This window comes from Diorhabda sublineata, chromosome 2 (assembly GCF_026230105.1).
Source record: "Diorhabda sublineata isolate icDioSubl1.1 chromosome 2, icDioSubl1.1, whole genome shotgun sequence".
NCBI classification, from domain to species: Eukaryota; Metazoa; Arthropoda; class Insecta; order Coleoptera; family Chrysomelidae; genus Diorhabda; species Diorhabda sublineata.
The window spans coordinates 19332853-19347635 of NC_079475.1; the positions used below are offsets into that span (position 1 = coordinate 19332853).

At 30.5% G+C, this 14783-nt stretch overlaps 3 protein-coding genes across 3 annotated transcripts in view; 2 read left to right on the forward strand and 1 right to left on the reverse strand.

The window, feature by feature from the left end:
* Nucleotides 1–3210: 3210 nt before the first annotated feature.
* LOC130452866 (NAD-dependent protein deacetylase Sirt6) lies at nt 3211–9721 on the reverse strand. The gene is made up of 6 exons (XM_056792347.1): nt 9539–9721; nt 9356–9483; nt 9048–9290; nt 7500–7676; nt 5795–5918; nt 3211–3755 (listed from the first exon to the last, which is right to left on the reverse strand). Exons 1-6 carry the CDS (start codon nt 9602–9604, stop codon nt 3276–3278), a joined length of 1218 nt encoding a protein of 405 aa, XP_056648325.1. The 5' UTR covers nt 9605–9721; the 3' UTR covers nt 3211–3275.
* A 227-nt stretch (nt 9722–9948) lies between these two features.
* LOC130453394 (40S ribosomal protein S15) lies at nt 9949–10766 on the forward strand. Its single transcript, XM_056793108.1, has 3 exons — nt 9949–10130; nt 10225–10310; nt 10368–10766. The coding sequence occupies exons 1-3, from the start codon at nt 10119–10121 to the stop codon at nt 10714–10716; spliced, it is 447 nt and encodes a 148-aa protein (XP_056649086.1). The 5' UTR covers nt 9949–10118; the 3' UTR covers nt 10717–10766.
* Nucleotides 10767–12283: 1517 nt separating this feature from the next.
* Nucleotides 12284–14783, forward strand: part of LOC130440685 (protein crumbs) — an 84075-nt gene continuing 81575 nt past the window's right edge. The window contains exon 1 of the mRNA XM_056773958.1: nt 12284–12514. Coding sequence (XP_056629936.1) covers nt 12469–12514 — 46 coding nt within the window. The 5' untranslated portion in view covers nt 12284–12468. The remainder of the gene's footprint in view (nt 12515–14783) is intronic.

The following is a 14783-nucleotide window of genomic DNA, read 5'->3' on the forward strand; positions in this document are numbered from 1 at the left end:
TTTCTTCAAAATAGTCTTCAATTTCGATAGTTGCTTTTTCATTTGGGAAGAAACAATTCGAAGTATAATTCATGCAATTTAACCATCATTGCCATCAAACTGTGAATTGATGTCAGCATTATAGAAAAACGTATAAAATGAAAAAAATACGTGAGAAAGTTGTAAAATGGCTACAAACGATACAGTATCTGTAATAAAGCCTCCAGCTAACCTACAAATTTACTCGGACAAATCAACATGCCAGAAAAAGTGGTTACAACAGTTTGACTGGTATACTATTGCTGTTCAATTAAATAAAAAGCTAGCTGAAGTCCAGGCAGCAACATTTATAGCAGTGATAGGCTCTGAAGAAATCGATATATACAACAGTTTTGTTTTATCCTTAGCGACGCAGACAAAAACAACTTGCGAACCATTAAGACAAGCTTAAAGAGTTCTTCGCAGAAAAAACTAGAAACTAGAATAAAAACTCAAGCTAGCAAATGGGAATTTGACAATTTACTCGAAGAAATGCTAAAAGACAAGATAGTATTTGAAATCCGATCGAATCAAGTAAGAGAGTAATTTCTCACCTAACTAACCTAACCTGATTAAAGCTATAACAATCTGTAAAATTAGTCAACAAGCTTCCAAACAACTATACGAGTTCGAAGGTACAAATAAAAAAGATAAAGTATTAGCAATGAGAATTAAAGGTTTCAAAAATAAACAAAATTAATATTTTGACTGTAAAAGATGTAGAACAAAACCGATATGTGCCGCACTAAGAAGAAACATCCCAAAAAGAAATATAGAGTGAATATGTTAGAAGAAATCTCGGATAGTTCTGAAGATGAAGTATACAAATCAGGTACAAGTGCCGGAGAAAAGAAAGACTGGAGAGAAAAAGTTGGTAAAGTGAAATTCATTGCCAAACTAGATACCGGAACACAATGCAACGTATTACCGAAACGCTTGAACAAAACACGGGCAATTCTGAAACCAAGCCGAACAAAATATTAATTAGCTATACAGAAGATAAAATGGTAGTTCTAGGTGAAGCAGAGTTACTTTGTAAAATAAAAAATGAAAAAAACAACATTATATTCAAGGTAGTTGAAGGAAAAGTTACACCGATGCTAGGTACTTGATACCTGCGAAAAGTTAGAACTTATTGAACAAGTAAAAACATTGAAGGAAAGTGAATGTAAAGATAACATCTTCGAATGCTTAGGCTGTTATAAAGATTAGAGTATGATATTGACCTAATCGAAAACCCAAAACTTGAAATTAAACCGTCAAGAAGAATCCCACTTCTGACAACATGTAACGTTGTAATTATTGTTTAAATTACGATTTTTAAAGGAAATAATGAAGCTCCTGACATGACATACAAAAACTATATTATTTATTAATGTTTTAATTGATATACAAGTTTTACACCAGGTGTTCATACTTTACAGTCTTGGTGAAATAATGACCATTTTCCTTGATTTTTGCATTCAATGATCCAACAACTCTATGTAGTATTCGCTATTGCTTGTCACTCCCTTTTGGAAATAGTCGGTGAACAATATTCCATGCGAATCTTAAAATACTAAAGCCATAACCTTTCCAGCTGACTGTTCTTAGACGCTTCGGATGTGGTTCACCGACTGCAGTCCACTCAGATGATGATCGTTTTGATTCCGGATTAAAGTGATGGATACATGTTTCATCCATTGTCATATATCGACGCAAAAAATCTGATTTATTACGTGTAAATTTGGCCAAATACTGCTCCGAGTCATCAACACGTTGTTGTTTTTGATCGACTTTCTCATGGTCAAATGTTCGTGCCTAATTGTAAATACACTGCATTCTGATTTCTTCACGGCCTCAGGTATCCCATGCAATTTCAATTTACGATTAGATATAACCAATTTGTGGACTCTATTGATGTTTGCTTGAGTAACCACCTCAATTGGATGTCCAAAACGTTCACAATCATCGGTGTCTGTACAATCACGTTTAAATTCAGAAAACGAATAACAAATAGTTCTTATCGATGGAGCAGAGTTCGGATAACACTTTGAAGCAATTACTGGGCTTAAATTAACACACGAAATTGTTTTGAAAATAATATAAGTAGCTTCACTCAAATGGCTGTCACTTTTGTGACTAATCAAAATATTATGAAATTTTACACATAGCCTTTTTCATGTATTATCACACTTCGTAGGTAATTTTCTTTCCCTGGTTGTGCGTTTGCGTCTCCAAGTAATATTATCTCGTCTCTCTTTGGTATTTCCTCTCCTACTTGACTTAACTCTTAATAGAAGTAATTTTTAATTTTTCTTGTGTCACCTCTGTTGGTGCATATATATTGATAACTGTAACATATTTGTTCTTTATTTTTAGTCTCAAAGTTGCTATTCTTCCATTTACTAATGTAAAATCTACTATGCTATTTTCCATTTCCTTCCTTATGTAGAATCCTACTCCCTCATTTTCACTTTATGGTTCCTTCTGTGAAATACAGCTTAAAAAATTGTAGTGGTTCTTCGATGTCGAGAACTTGTAGGCCTGATACTTTATTTCCTGTTGAAGAATTTATTTTTTGTAGGGGAATGTCATTTCCAGTGATATCACTCCGTGCATTGCTGTCTACATTTGGTGTATTTTCATCCTCTGAATTAGATTCATACTTTCAATTCTTTTTTTTTTCTCTTCTAACTACTATCACGTCACTATCTGTTCCCAAATGATCTTCTAATAGTATTTCATTTAAATCGTCACCAAGTAACGCAAAATTGAAATCATCTTAATTCACAATTAACATAAAAATTTTCGCCTTTGCATCATCAATACACTCAGGGTTGTAACGTTATAAAGAAAATAAAGTAAGTTACTTAAAATAATGTAAACTTATCATAAACATTTTGAGATAAATCGGTTAATGTTAGCATTTTAACGTCGCAAATACGGCGACAATGGATTGCAAAGGGTTGATTTATAGTCTAACCGCTATAGTAGTACTGTTATAACTATATTGTCTGAAAACAGAAAAATTGAGCATGTTGCACTTAAAAATTGCTTATTTCAAGTTTACTTGTTTATGTGCTTATATCTGTAAATTCATTGTCTAGTCATGAATAAAAATGGATATAAGGCAATGAAAAACAGTACCAGTCAACATTTGTGGTTCCTCTGTATGAGTTTGATGTTGGTAGAAGAGTTAAGAAAATAAAATTACCTATTTTAAGAATATTTTATTTGTAAGAATATAAACCTAAATATATCACTTATCATCAAGTTTATTCAACAATGTGCTGTTGATCTGAGTTCTTTGTATTCCTTAAATTTAGGAATTCTTTGTCAACTGAATGATCTAAATCAGATTTTGCAATAATTATCTTTTTCTCTTGTTCAATAGAATTTTCATTTTTAGTGTTGTCCGCTTTTTTTCTAATTTTAATTTCAGATTTAATGATATTTTCTCTATTTACATGACTCCCTTTAGATAATTTTTTAATTTTTGGTTTAATCTTTGAATTATTCAAAAGTTTTTCTTCTGATTTTCGTTTTTTGTAATATTTCACCAATTTATCATATTCTAATTTAATTGTGTTTATATCTGGCTTTGAAATGTTCCATTCTATCACAGAATTTGGCAGTTGATTTTTGGTGGGATCTATATCAAACGAATAATCTGGTATTTCTAAATTAAGCTTTTTCATCACTTTTGTTAACACGTCATCGACATAGGTGTTAATTATTAGATCCGCTTTCTTATCCTAAAACAATAAAATGAATTACTTGGCATCAAAATTCATCACATATAATGTGTGCACATAGTCTCTCAGCTATGACAAAACTAATGCTATAATTCAAAGCATATAGAATCATATCTAACATTTTAAGAAAATATACTACATATTATACTAATATCATAAAGCTGGCGAGTTTATTCAGTTGAGGACACTAACAGTGCAAATTATAAAATGATTGAGTTAATTTGAAACAATTTCAATTTATCCGCATAAACCAAAATTAATTTTCACCCCTCAATGCAAATTATAAAATTATTGAGTTAATTTGAGACAATTTCAATTTGTCCACATTAACCAAAATTAATTTACACCCCTCAATGTAAATTACAAAATGATTAAGTTAATTTAAGACAATTTCAATTTATCCCCGTAAACAAAAATTAATTTACAATTTACAATTTACCCCTCAATGTAAATTATAAAATGATTGAATTAATTCATGACAATTTCAATTCAATTCAATTAGGTTGAATGGAAAAAAAATAGTTTTGGACAACCTGTTCGTCGAAGAATGCTACAAAACATCAAGCTATGATTAACAATAGTGGAGTATCAATGGGAGCTTCTGTTGCATATGCTGTGTAAATAATTAGGCCTCGGTCTCCTATTAAATGCTGTATGCGGCGTCCGACTTATACGTAAACGTTCCGATCGACGTCTGAACGCCATGCAGAGCTTCAGCGGTCAATACATCTCATATTTTTGATTTGATAATTATTATATAAATGAATTCCTCTTTTCTACATTAATAATGAAATATCAATAATTATATATGACATACTGAACACTCTATTTACACCACCACCAGTAGTGGTGTAAACAGTGCATTCAAACAGTCCTGGGACAAATTATTAGACGCACTGTATTTTCACTATAATTAGGGGGTTAGCCACAAAGCTGCAAAAATTAATGTTATTGCGAAACTGATAACAAAGCACTTTGGACAAGGATGGAGAAATCACGAGACCCAAAAATATTATCGAGATTTGGAAAACCAAGAAGGCAAAGATCTCAACTACGAAGAAGATGAAAACATTATTGTTGATGAGGAAATTGACAGATATTGTGTATTATAGTATAACAATAAAGACTTTGTTTACTTTTTACAAAACATTGAATTTTATTTTATGATACTTTAGAATACTTTTTGTAATAATCAAAGTCAATATTTTTTACTCAATATTTGTTTTTACTACGCCTATACGTAATTAAAGTAAAAATTTAATTAGTCAATAACTCAATCCCTTTGACGCCTAAGCTTATTTTTGTTTCAAATCCCGCCAAACTCTAATCTTCGTATCAAAATCCGACATGTCCAAATATTGATTTTAAATTTTTCTAAATATTTATGAAACTATTTTGGGAATCTCAATCATGCATTGTCTCTGTTATAAAGAAAAAATTATCGATTTTTTGGTAAAAAAAAATAATAATTTCTTATGATTGGTCTATTTTCTCCACTTTTCCGAAAATTTCTTGAGATGATCTTGGCGGATTTTGATTCTAGGCGCCTCAAATATTATATTTTGTTTCATGTCTATTTTTTCCACAAGCAAAGTTCCAAAGTTTGGGTATTTCGGTCAGGAAGATGCATTTGCATTTGCGTTTTTCTGACATCTTTCACAACACTATATTACACAAAACAAAGAACATTTTTGTTGCTGTCGGCGTCGGCTCGGGTGACGAAAAACAGGGGATGGAGGCGATGGAAAACTTCAGTACCACATTGTTAATTATGTATGCTAGTTTTAGAGGAAATCTGGACGTTTGACAATTTTTTTAGAAGCTGGGAGGACAAACTACAAAAAAGAGGGCATGTCCTCCTAAAACTGGACTTCTGGTCACCGTGCATGCAACTATGTGTTTTACAATGAGTAAAAGTTGTTCTAGTGTAAGTTATTTCTACAAAATTTAAATATTGTTTATTGAATCATTAATTTTGATTTATTTGAAAAAAAAATCACAAAAATTAATACACATAATATAATATAATAATTACGTACATGTTTCGTAGGTTGGAGGTTGACAATAACCACTTTCCCACCATATTTTTGGCATCTTAAAGGCAGGTTACCACTAGGAACTATCTGTAGCGTAGTTCCCAAGCATATATTGAGATCAGCAAGACTGAAAATCACAATATACAATTACCTTCCATTTGCTTAACACTTTCGTTGTAGAAGAGGTATTATACCTCCTAGCTGTCTTTTCCCAATTATGGACGAGGTAATATGCCTCATCTACTACGCCATTGACGCACGCAGTTCAGAGAAACAAACAGATACAAAGTTTTCTTGTCTTAAGAATCCCTTCAGTGAGGTCAAAACTCTCATAAAGTGGTCTCCATTTGGAAGTAAAATTATTCAATTAAAAAATATCAATAATTGCGAGTAAATGTCAAAAAATATCAAAATATAATATATTATAAATATGGTTATTAGCAGTAGGTAAATAAGGAATATTTAGTTTTAAATACGCTTATTTTTTCAAATTTTAAGTATTAGTTTTATAAAAAATGACTGTAGATTAGCAGAGCACGGTGTTCCTTAACCAGATTTGAATGAAAATTACTTGAAAATCTTCGATCTACGTATGAACTAGAGCACTAATGCAACATTTTAAGCATAATCAGAAAATCGGTTTCCTGAATTTGTGGAAAATAATAGAGGTTTGAATTGTTTTTCCCAAAATTTCTTTATATTTTTGATTTGTGATATTGGAGTCATGAGGCAACAACAGTTTAAGAGGGATTTCCAAGTTTAAATATTTTTTTTTGCATTCTTCAATATATTCTTTGTACTTCTCATAATTTCACTTTGAAACAAGCGTCAACGACTTTATTGAACCTTTGAAATACTTAGAACAAATAAATGAGTCTCTTCTTAAGATTTCTATTTTATTAAACAACACTTTGCATGAATTTCCCTTGAAAGCTGGAGAACTATGTGTGATCTCACTAATTCCACTTTTAAACAAGCATCAACGACTTCTACGTATTTCAAACAATTCAATGTGTTTTTTGTCAAATACGTTTGCTAAAATCTCGTATGAAATTGCAACATTTCTGAATTTGGAGAATTCTGACCTATACACAGGTCATTACTTCAGGAGATCATCTGCGACATTTCTTACAGATAATATTAATAATATTATATTAATACCATGCTTCCTTATCTATATTTTCATATTTTGTACATGATTATATTCAACACGGGCAATCGAAAATATTTTCCAAAAGCTCGGGAAACCGATTTTCTGAATAGGTTAAAAACATCGCATTTGTGCTTTAGAGTAAGTGTATACGTAGATCAAAGTCATTGAAGTAATTTTCATTTAAGTCTGGTTAAGGGACACCATGAGAGGTATATATTTACAATAATAATAATATTAATAATAATTTGATCTAAACTCATTCTACTTTTTTAATAGAATTCCTGAGGTTGAAGTCGATGGGTGTCAAGGGCATGGACGAGACACCATCAGAAGTATCAGTTCTTGCAGACTTAGCATTGGTGGGCCTGAACCAACAAATTAAATGTAAAATTTCACTAAGAAATAATTTATCCTGTGTAGGAGATTGGGAGGAAAGATCATGGTCAGATTAAAAATAAAAAATGATTCATGTATTTAAGATAACACCAGGTTTTGCTGTTCATATTTTGAAGATTTTATATTTTATATGACTACTAAAGTGTAACAATTATTTACCTGGAGTGATAATCTGACATTTCAAGATCATTTTCAGGTAAATTATCTTCCCAGTCCAAAATAGTGTCATACAATTTACCTCTACATGTACGTCCCCTTAACATTGATGATCTTTTGCAGTCTTCATTTAAACATTTTTTGCCAACAGTTGTTGTAGCTTCAGATCTAACAAATTGCCTGAAAAAATATTATATTGAACAGTAAATAATTGAAAAAAAACCTATATACAATCCCACATTGTATACATACATACAATGTCTTTAACTGGATTATAAACACAATAAATCAAACAATGGAAAACTATCATGCCATTTATAAACTGCTGTATTTGGAATTGGCTGACTTCGACCATAGAAGATTTAATCAAATGAAGAAAAAATTGCCGGAAAATGACTTGGAGAAACTAAGTGTATTGATTGCATGTGTTGACAAAGATAAGCTCAGAGAAAAATCATATCATTTACGAATATTTGGCTCAGTATAATCAGGCAATCAATTGAGGGTCAGTCCACATCAATTCAACCAAAAAATAATAATTTTTTCACCAAACACTTTACATTTTTATGAAATTTGTTACATTTGTTCTATATTTAAAGATGAATAACAACACCAAATTTTGAATTTTTATCTCACATACTTTTTGAGTTATGGCACTTTTAAGTTTTGTTGTTTCTCATATTCCAAACCTTTGATAGTACCAAGTAAATCTTTTATTAGAATACGAAAAAAATTCTCATTTACTTATTTGACACCCTACCTTGGTGAAATTTTCAAGGTAGGTTCTTATAAGTATAAGAAATTGAAAAAAAACATATAACAGAATCGTAAGTTAAACATGAAATAATTTAAAATTAAATATATCAAAAAGAGGATGGAATAATCAAGAATTTGGAATGGACAGCCTTCAAATACAGCAAATAGTGAAATATGATCTCCAAACATTAAAATATAATTTATTCTTCTTTAACAAACTGTACCCATTTATTGAAACCAAGAGAACTTTCGCATTGCTCGTAATTAATATATTGTAACTTGCAATGGCCTTAAAAAATAGAAGAAAATACACAAGAATTTTATTTTATTGAATTAAAACCAATTTCATGCAGATAATTTTGGGGAAAAAAATTCTTGATTATCTCATCCTCTTTTTGAGATATTTAATTTTATGCTGAGCCATGTTTACATTTTCAATATTTTAAAAAGTCCAAAATATAATTTTTTTGCATAATTTTATGTTTAATTTAGGGTTCTGTTGTATATTTTTTCAATTCCTTATACTTATAAGAACCTACCTTGAAAATTCCACCAAGATTGAGTGTTAAATAAGTGATTGAAATGTTTTTTCGAAATATGAGAAATGATAAAACTTTAAATTACCATAACTCAAATAGTATGTAACAAGTAGTAATCTACTAATGCCAGGGATTATCCAGTTCTCTCCTCTGTATAGCTGGCGCCCCCCGCTCCCATCACTCCAGTCCCCCGCCCTTTCCACGTACCCAGCACGAGCCTGTAATAAACTATAGTTCAGAAAATTCAATGTTTTACCTTTCACAAGTATTACATTGTCCAACAAACATATTTCCATGTAATTCTGCAATATTCTGCCTAGATAAACCACTCCTTAAATGAAGTCCATCAATATTCTGACTTATAACATACTGCACAATGTTCTTCTCTATTAAAGATTTAATAGCCATATGAGTTTTGGTAGGTTTTGCATCATTAAAAGAGATATTAATATTTGGTTTTTTTCCTTGCTTTTCCAATGTCCATACCCCACTTGGACCTCTTTAAAAATGTGTTATTATGGTGACACGAAATTAAAAATACCATATAAAAAAAGTTGCACTCACCGAAAATCTGGAATGCCAGCAGAAGTACTAATACCTGCACCAGTATGTACAACTATATGTTTTGAGTCTTTCATCCACTGTACCAAAAGCTCACATTTTTCATTGACTTTTTCTTCAGAATCGAATTTCTAATAGAAGAATGCGGTAATAAAATATAAATATTGTTAATTATAAAAATCTTACCTCCGGTGTACCCAATATACCTTTATTTTCATATTCTGACAGACCGTCTGCATAATTACACGACATTTTAAAAAAAACTCATAAACTAATTGTAAACGGGTGAATTATGTACATTATTGTTTACGATAATGTGTAATAAACAATACAAAGATGTGTAACCTCTAAGTTTATATCCTGGCATTTGCCACTATTGCCAACAGTTCCATAATACTTTCACTATGAAACGATTCTCATCACAAAAAATCAAAATAGTTACCATAATTATCTTTTAATGATATAATTATGCGTTTAAAAATATACTACCTAAATTTTTCAAATCATTGGTATCTAAAGACAATTAATTCGTAATAATTTTCTATCAAATCCATTCACTTGTATAACAAATTGCCTAAACTTAAATATCCCCATCCAACAGTTAACAAAAAGTTTCAGAGTAGTTGGTAGCTTTGATGCAACAATCTTTCTATCACCAACTTAATGGCAATTGCTGTTAGTTCGTAAAATTTTTAAAAATCCACAGGGTTTTAGCCCATCTCCGAACTTTTTACTATTAAATATATAAATTTGTTAATCTTACATCATGGCTGACAAAGTATGTATTCAATTTTCGGGCATATTAAAGTTTTTAATGGAATATTAACATTACGGTATATATACATATTTATAAATGTATTTAATTATTTTAGGTTGAAGAGCAAGTTAAAAAGAAGAGAACTTTCAAAAAGTTCACCTTCCGTGGTGTAGATTTGGACCAATTATTAGATATGCCAAAGTAAGTAGAAAATAAAATATTTCTAAACTAGATAAAAATTTAAATATTTCTTTCTAGCGAACAATTAATGGAATTGATGCATTGTCGTGCTAGAAGGCGTTTCACGAGAGGTTTGAAGCGCAAACCAATGGCTTTGGTTAAAAAATTGCGCAAAGCCAAGAAGGAAGCTCCTCCATTAGAAAAGCCAGAAATTGTTAAAACTCATTTACGCAACATGATCATCGTCCCAGAAATGGTTGGCTCGATTGTAGGTGTTTACAATGGTAAAGCCTTTACACAGGTTGAAATTAAACCTGAAATGATTGGACATTATCTTGGTGAATTCTCTTTAACTTACAAACCTGTTAAACATGGTAGACCAGGTATTGGTGCTACCCACAGTTCTAGGTTTATTCCTCTCAAATAAATTATTTTTTGTTATTATGTAGGTTAACAATAAACAATTTATGAGAGGGACTCAATTTTTTTCACTCCTATTTTTAGCAGTAATAATTTGAAAGTATTTAACTAATTTTATTGGTAATTCAAGCTATTCAGTAAACAATTTTACAAAATGTAGTTTTCTTCTAATTAATATTAAATCTACTAGTAATATGATATAATTCAAAGTACACTCCTATCTGACATATTGAATTTGAAAATATGGAATAAAAAATATAAAAACTTTATACAAAGTTCACTCCATTTGTAGAATTTTTAATTCAAAATTAAATTTCGTAACATTGGAGACAGTGAAAATTCTCAGTCTGGCAAGATTACTTTAGTATGGACTAAACTTTTGTTATTTCCATAAATGCATTCATTGAAAAATACTGTAAAGTATTCTTGTAATTAGACTTTCCCTAAGAAATTGACCACCATTGACTGGTATATGGAATTTCGAAATGAGCAAACGAGTACTGATTATGCTTAAGATAAAGATATTCTAAAAAGCAGTCTCGCAGAGAACAAATAAGTCATGAAAATCATTAAGAATACTGCAGTATATAGTGTTAAATCATTTTAAAAAATAGTGTCGCAATCCTTAATAATGAATTGATGGTTCAGAGCATAGTTTGTGATGCTTAACATGGATTTATCATTATACACTTGAATCAAAACTGAGGTCATCTGAATTGGGTATAGCCTGTAAAAATTATCCAAATCATCATAGACCAGCAGAAACATTGGTAACAGTAAATCATGGTTACATGTAAGACGTGGGGTAGGGTAGACATGAAAATTGTGACAGCATTTTTGCAACTATTATTATTTGTTCTTAATTAAGCACTTTTATGTAATTACGTTACAAATTAACTAATTTTATTTATAACAATTAATTGCTCATAGAAATAATTATTAGGTTAAAACAATTTGACACCATCTTTTGATCACAACGCTGGCCTGGCGGCCACAGAGTAAGGTTATTTAGTACCCGTGACTTGAACCCACACCGCTACCTTCGTTGTCTGATCGTGGTTAGGATCTATAGATCAACCAGATCTAGGACCCACAATCAACTGCGAGATGATCTGCCTGACCTCAGTTCATAGTTTCTGAAATATCTCTGTTGATGGCCTATATAAAAAGAAAATAATTTTACATTTCAAACCAACAATGTATAAAAAGTGGTGTATTCAAATAAATCAAGAAACTTTGGCTTTATAATACTAATAAAGAAATATAAATGTTTTAGTGAAACTGTTGAAAATTTTAAACAAAATCAAAGTATTTGTTTAACTTCAAGTTTTGCGAGTGAAATGTGACGATATTCATAAAAACATTGGTACACCAATAATTGAAATTATTTTCAGGAATAATGTAATAGTCAAGCATTATTATCAATTTCCGACAACTGAAAATTAAAAACAAATAAATTATTTAAACAAGTTGCTGTAATTTGTGTTGCATCTCTTGACGCTGAAGGGCAAGACTGCGCAAAAGTTTCATGCGCATAATTGAAATTTTTGACAGACCAAAGCAAATACATTTTTGGACAATTTACAGGTGGTAGTTAGACGGTGTTGTATAGTGGCTCGTTTTGTCGTTTTGTTTTGATGTTTATTTTCCGTTTATTTAAAATATGTGTACTAGTGGCTGAAATTTAATAAACAATGCCAATAAGCTTTATAACTTCCATCTACAAATTTTCATTTAAACATTAAAGTGGACGGACACAATGGAGTTCGTGGATTATTCAAAAACGTTTTTTTATATAATCACAGGTAAGTAAAGTTGAAAAACAATAAACGTGTCTTTCATTATTAATTATTTATCTTTTAACAAAGGTAAGCTCGAAGTAGTTGATGACTCATAGTTCTTGTACGTAAGGAGGTTAACCACTTTGCATTTTTCTTGTTGAATACAGTTGGAACACTAAAACTCGAGATAAAATTCATTGAAAAAAATGTATTTTGTCAAAAAAAATATTTATAAATACTTGCACATATTTCATATATTATTTATTTCATATATAGAAAATGTGTTAAATCAGTAAGTATTTACCAAAAAGTTGAATATCTTACTGTAACCATTATATATTTTTCAACATTTATAATGTGAAATAATAGAAAACAACTTCATTAGATTGAACTTTTTAATAATTAGAAGAATAATTAAATTGTGATTGATCCAGATAATTTTATACTTCAATAACAATAAGTGCAAACTAAATAAATTTTGTCTAATTTAACCAGGAAAATAGCTATGTTGCTCTAAACATGAACCAATACACTATTTTTCAAGTTCTACAAATGAAAATAATGAGAAAAGAATATCTACATTTTGCAAGTTCTGATAAGTGAAGAGCGCATCAAATTATATTAGAAATTAATTTGTCTAGAGTTTGAACGAGCATTGTTATGTGAGACTTTGAAACAAGTAAGAATGGTAGTAAAAGTAATATGTGACTTGCATGCAATAGATATGAAGTGAATAATTACTTCCTCTTTAGGTATTCTCATTGTTACATATTTTGCAAATTATATAACTGACTAATTTTAATATATAAAATCGGATGATCTTTAAATCAGAAATAAATTTTATTTGAACAATCAGGTTAGAGACTATTTTTTGTTAAGTATAAAAGGCTTGAGTGAGGTAGGTATCTCCTTTGGTGACCTAGCCAAAAACTATTTTCCATCAATGGGATTTGAAGAGATTATTTCTGAGGTGATTTGCATACATTTGGATAATCTTAGGCTAGAATGATTATCTGCTTTATTTTGGTTTTAGATGGTTTGCTGCTTAATTTTCTATGCTCACCCTCGTTAAAGTTGTTGAGGGGATCTTGCAGTTTGTCAACCTCTAACCTTTCATTTATGTCTGATATTAATATTGTCATAAATTCGACTCCTTGCTTACTATTGGGTATAGAAGTGGTGAAAATTTAAAGAGACTGTTGTGTGTGTGTAGGTATTACACAAAAAATCATTGACAAAAAAATGTTTCTATAATCTTATTTTTAGTTTACATTTTACATTAGTTTGTATCAGCTGTATAGTTTAAATTGAATAAATAGATTAAATTTAGTTAAACCTATATCTTAGGACATATGAAATCTGATGTTAATATGCCAATTTGTTTATTTCATATGTAAATATAAAAGTCTCTACAATTTATACAACTCGAATAAAATTCAATGGTGGTAGAGATACTGGAAAATAAAAGTCAATGAAACGAAAACCACCCACCTTACATGCCAAAGAAACATGTAGTTAACATCAATAAATCCACAAAGCAGAGTATACAATTACCTTGGAAATCCTCACATGGAAAAAGTGAGATTTATGAGCCACTGAAAAACCTGAATAGACAATATAATATTTAACAATTACTCCCAACTGAGCTGGTCTAGATATGTCAACTGACATAGCACCATAGTATGGTCTTACACACAGGTCTTTATTTCTATAAAGCGACTTGGTTCTCTTATTGTCAGATTCTAAGTATTTCTAATAGCCATAGTGCAGCGCTGCTATCTAGAGTTGCTAGAGATGGACGTGGATAGGGCACTGTTACTTTTATTTATAACAATACGTTGCTTATAGAAATAATTATTATTAGGTTAACACAATTTGACACTGTCTCCTGATTACAACGCCGACCTGGCGGCCACAGAGTGAGCTAATTTAGCGCCCATGGAATGAACCCACTCCACTATCCTCGTTTCCAGACCTGTATGTATGGTTGTGGTATATAGTGTTGTGTTAATTAACAATTGTGAAATAAATCATCACCTACTCATTTAAGTGTGGATGTCAGATTTTTTTACTCCCTTAAGTTATTCAGTATAACTTGTACTCACAGATATAAATTGTAGATTAAAGACAAAATAGTCATACTGAACTTGAGCCGTATGATGAGTGGTGAGGGATACCAATATCATAGTTCATAGGTCAAAAAAGATACTTGTGGCTGCAAATTCCACATGCAATAGACATATAGGTTTTGTAACCAAAATGGTGTTTGGTGCAGAAGAATAATCCAAATAAC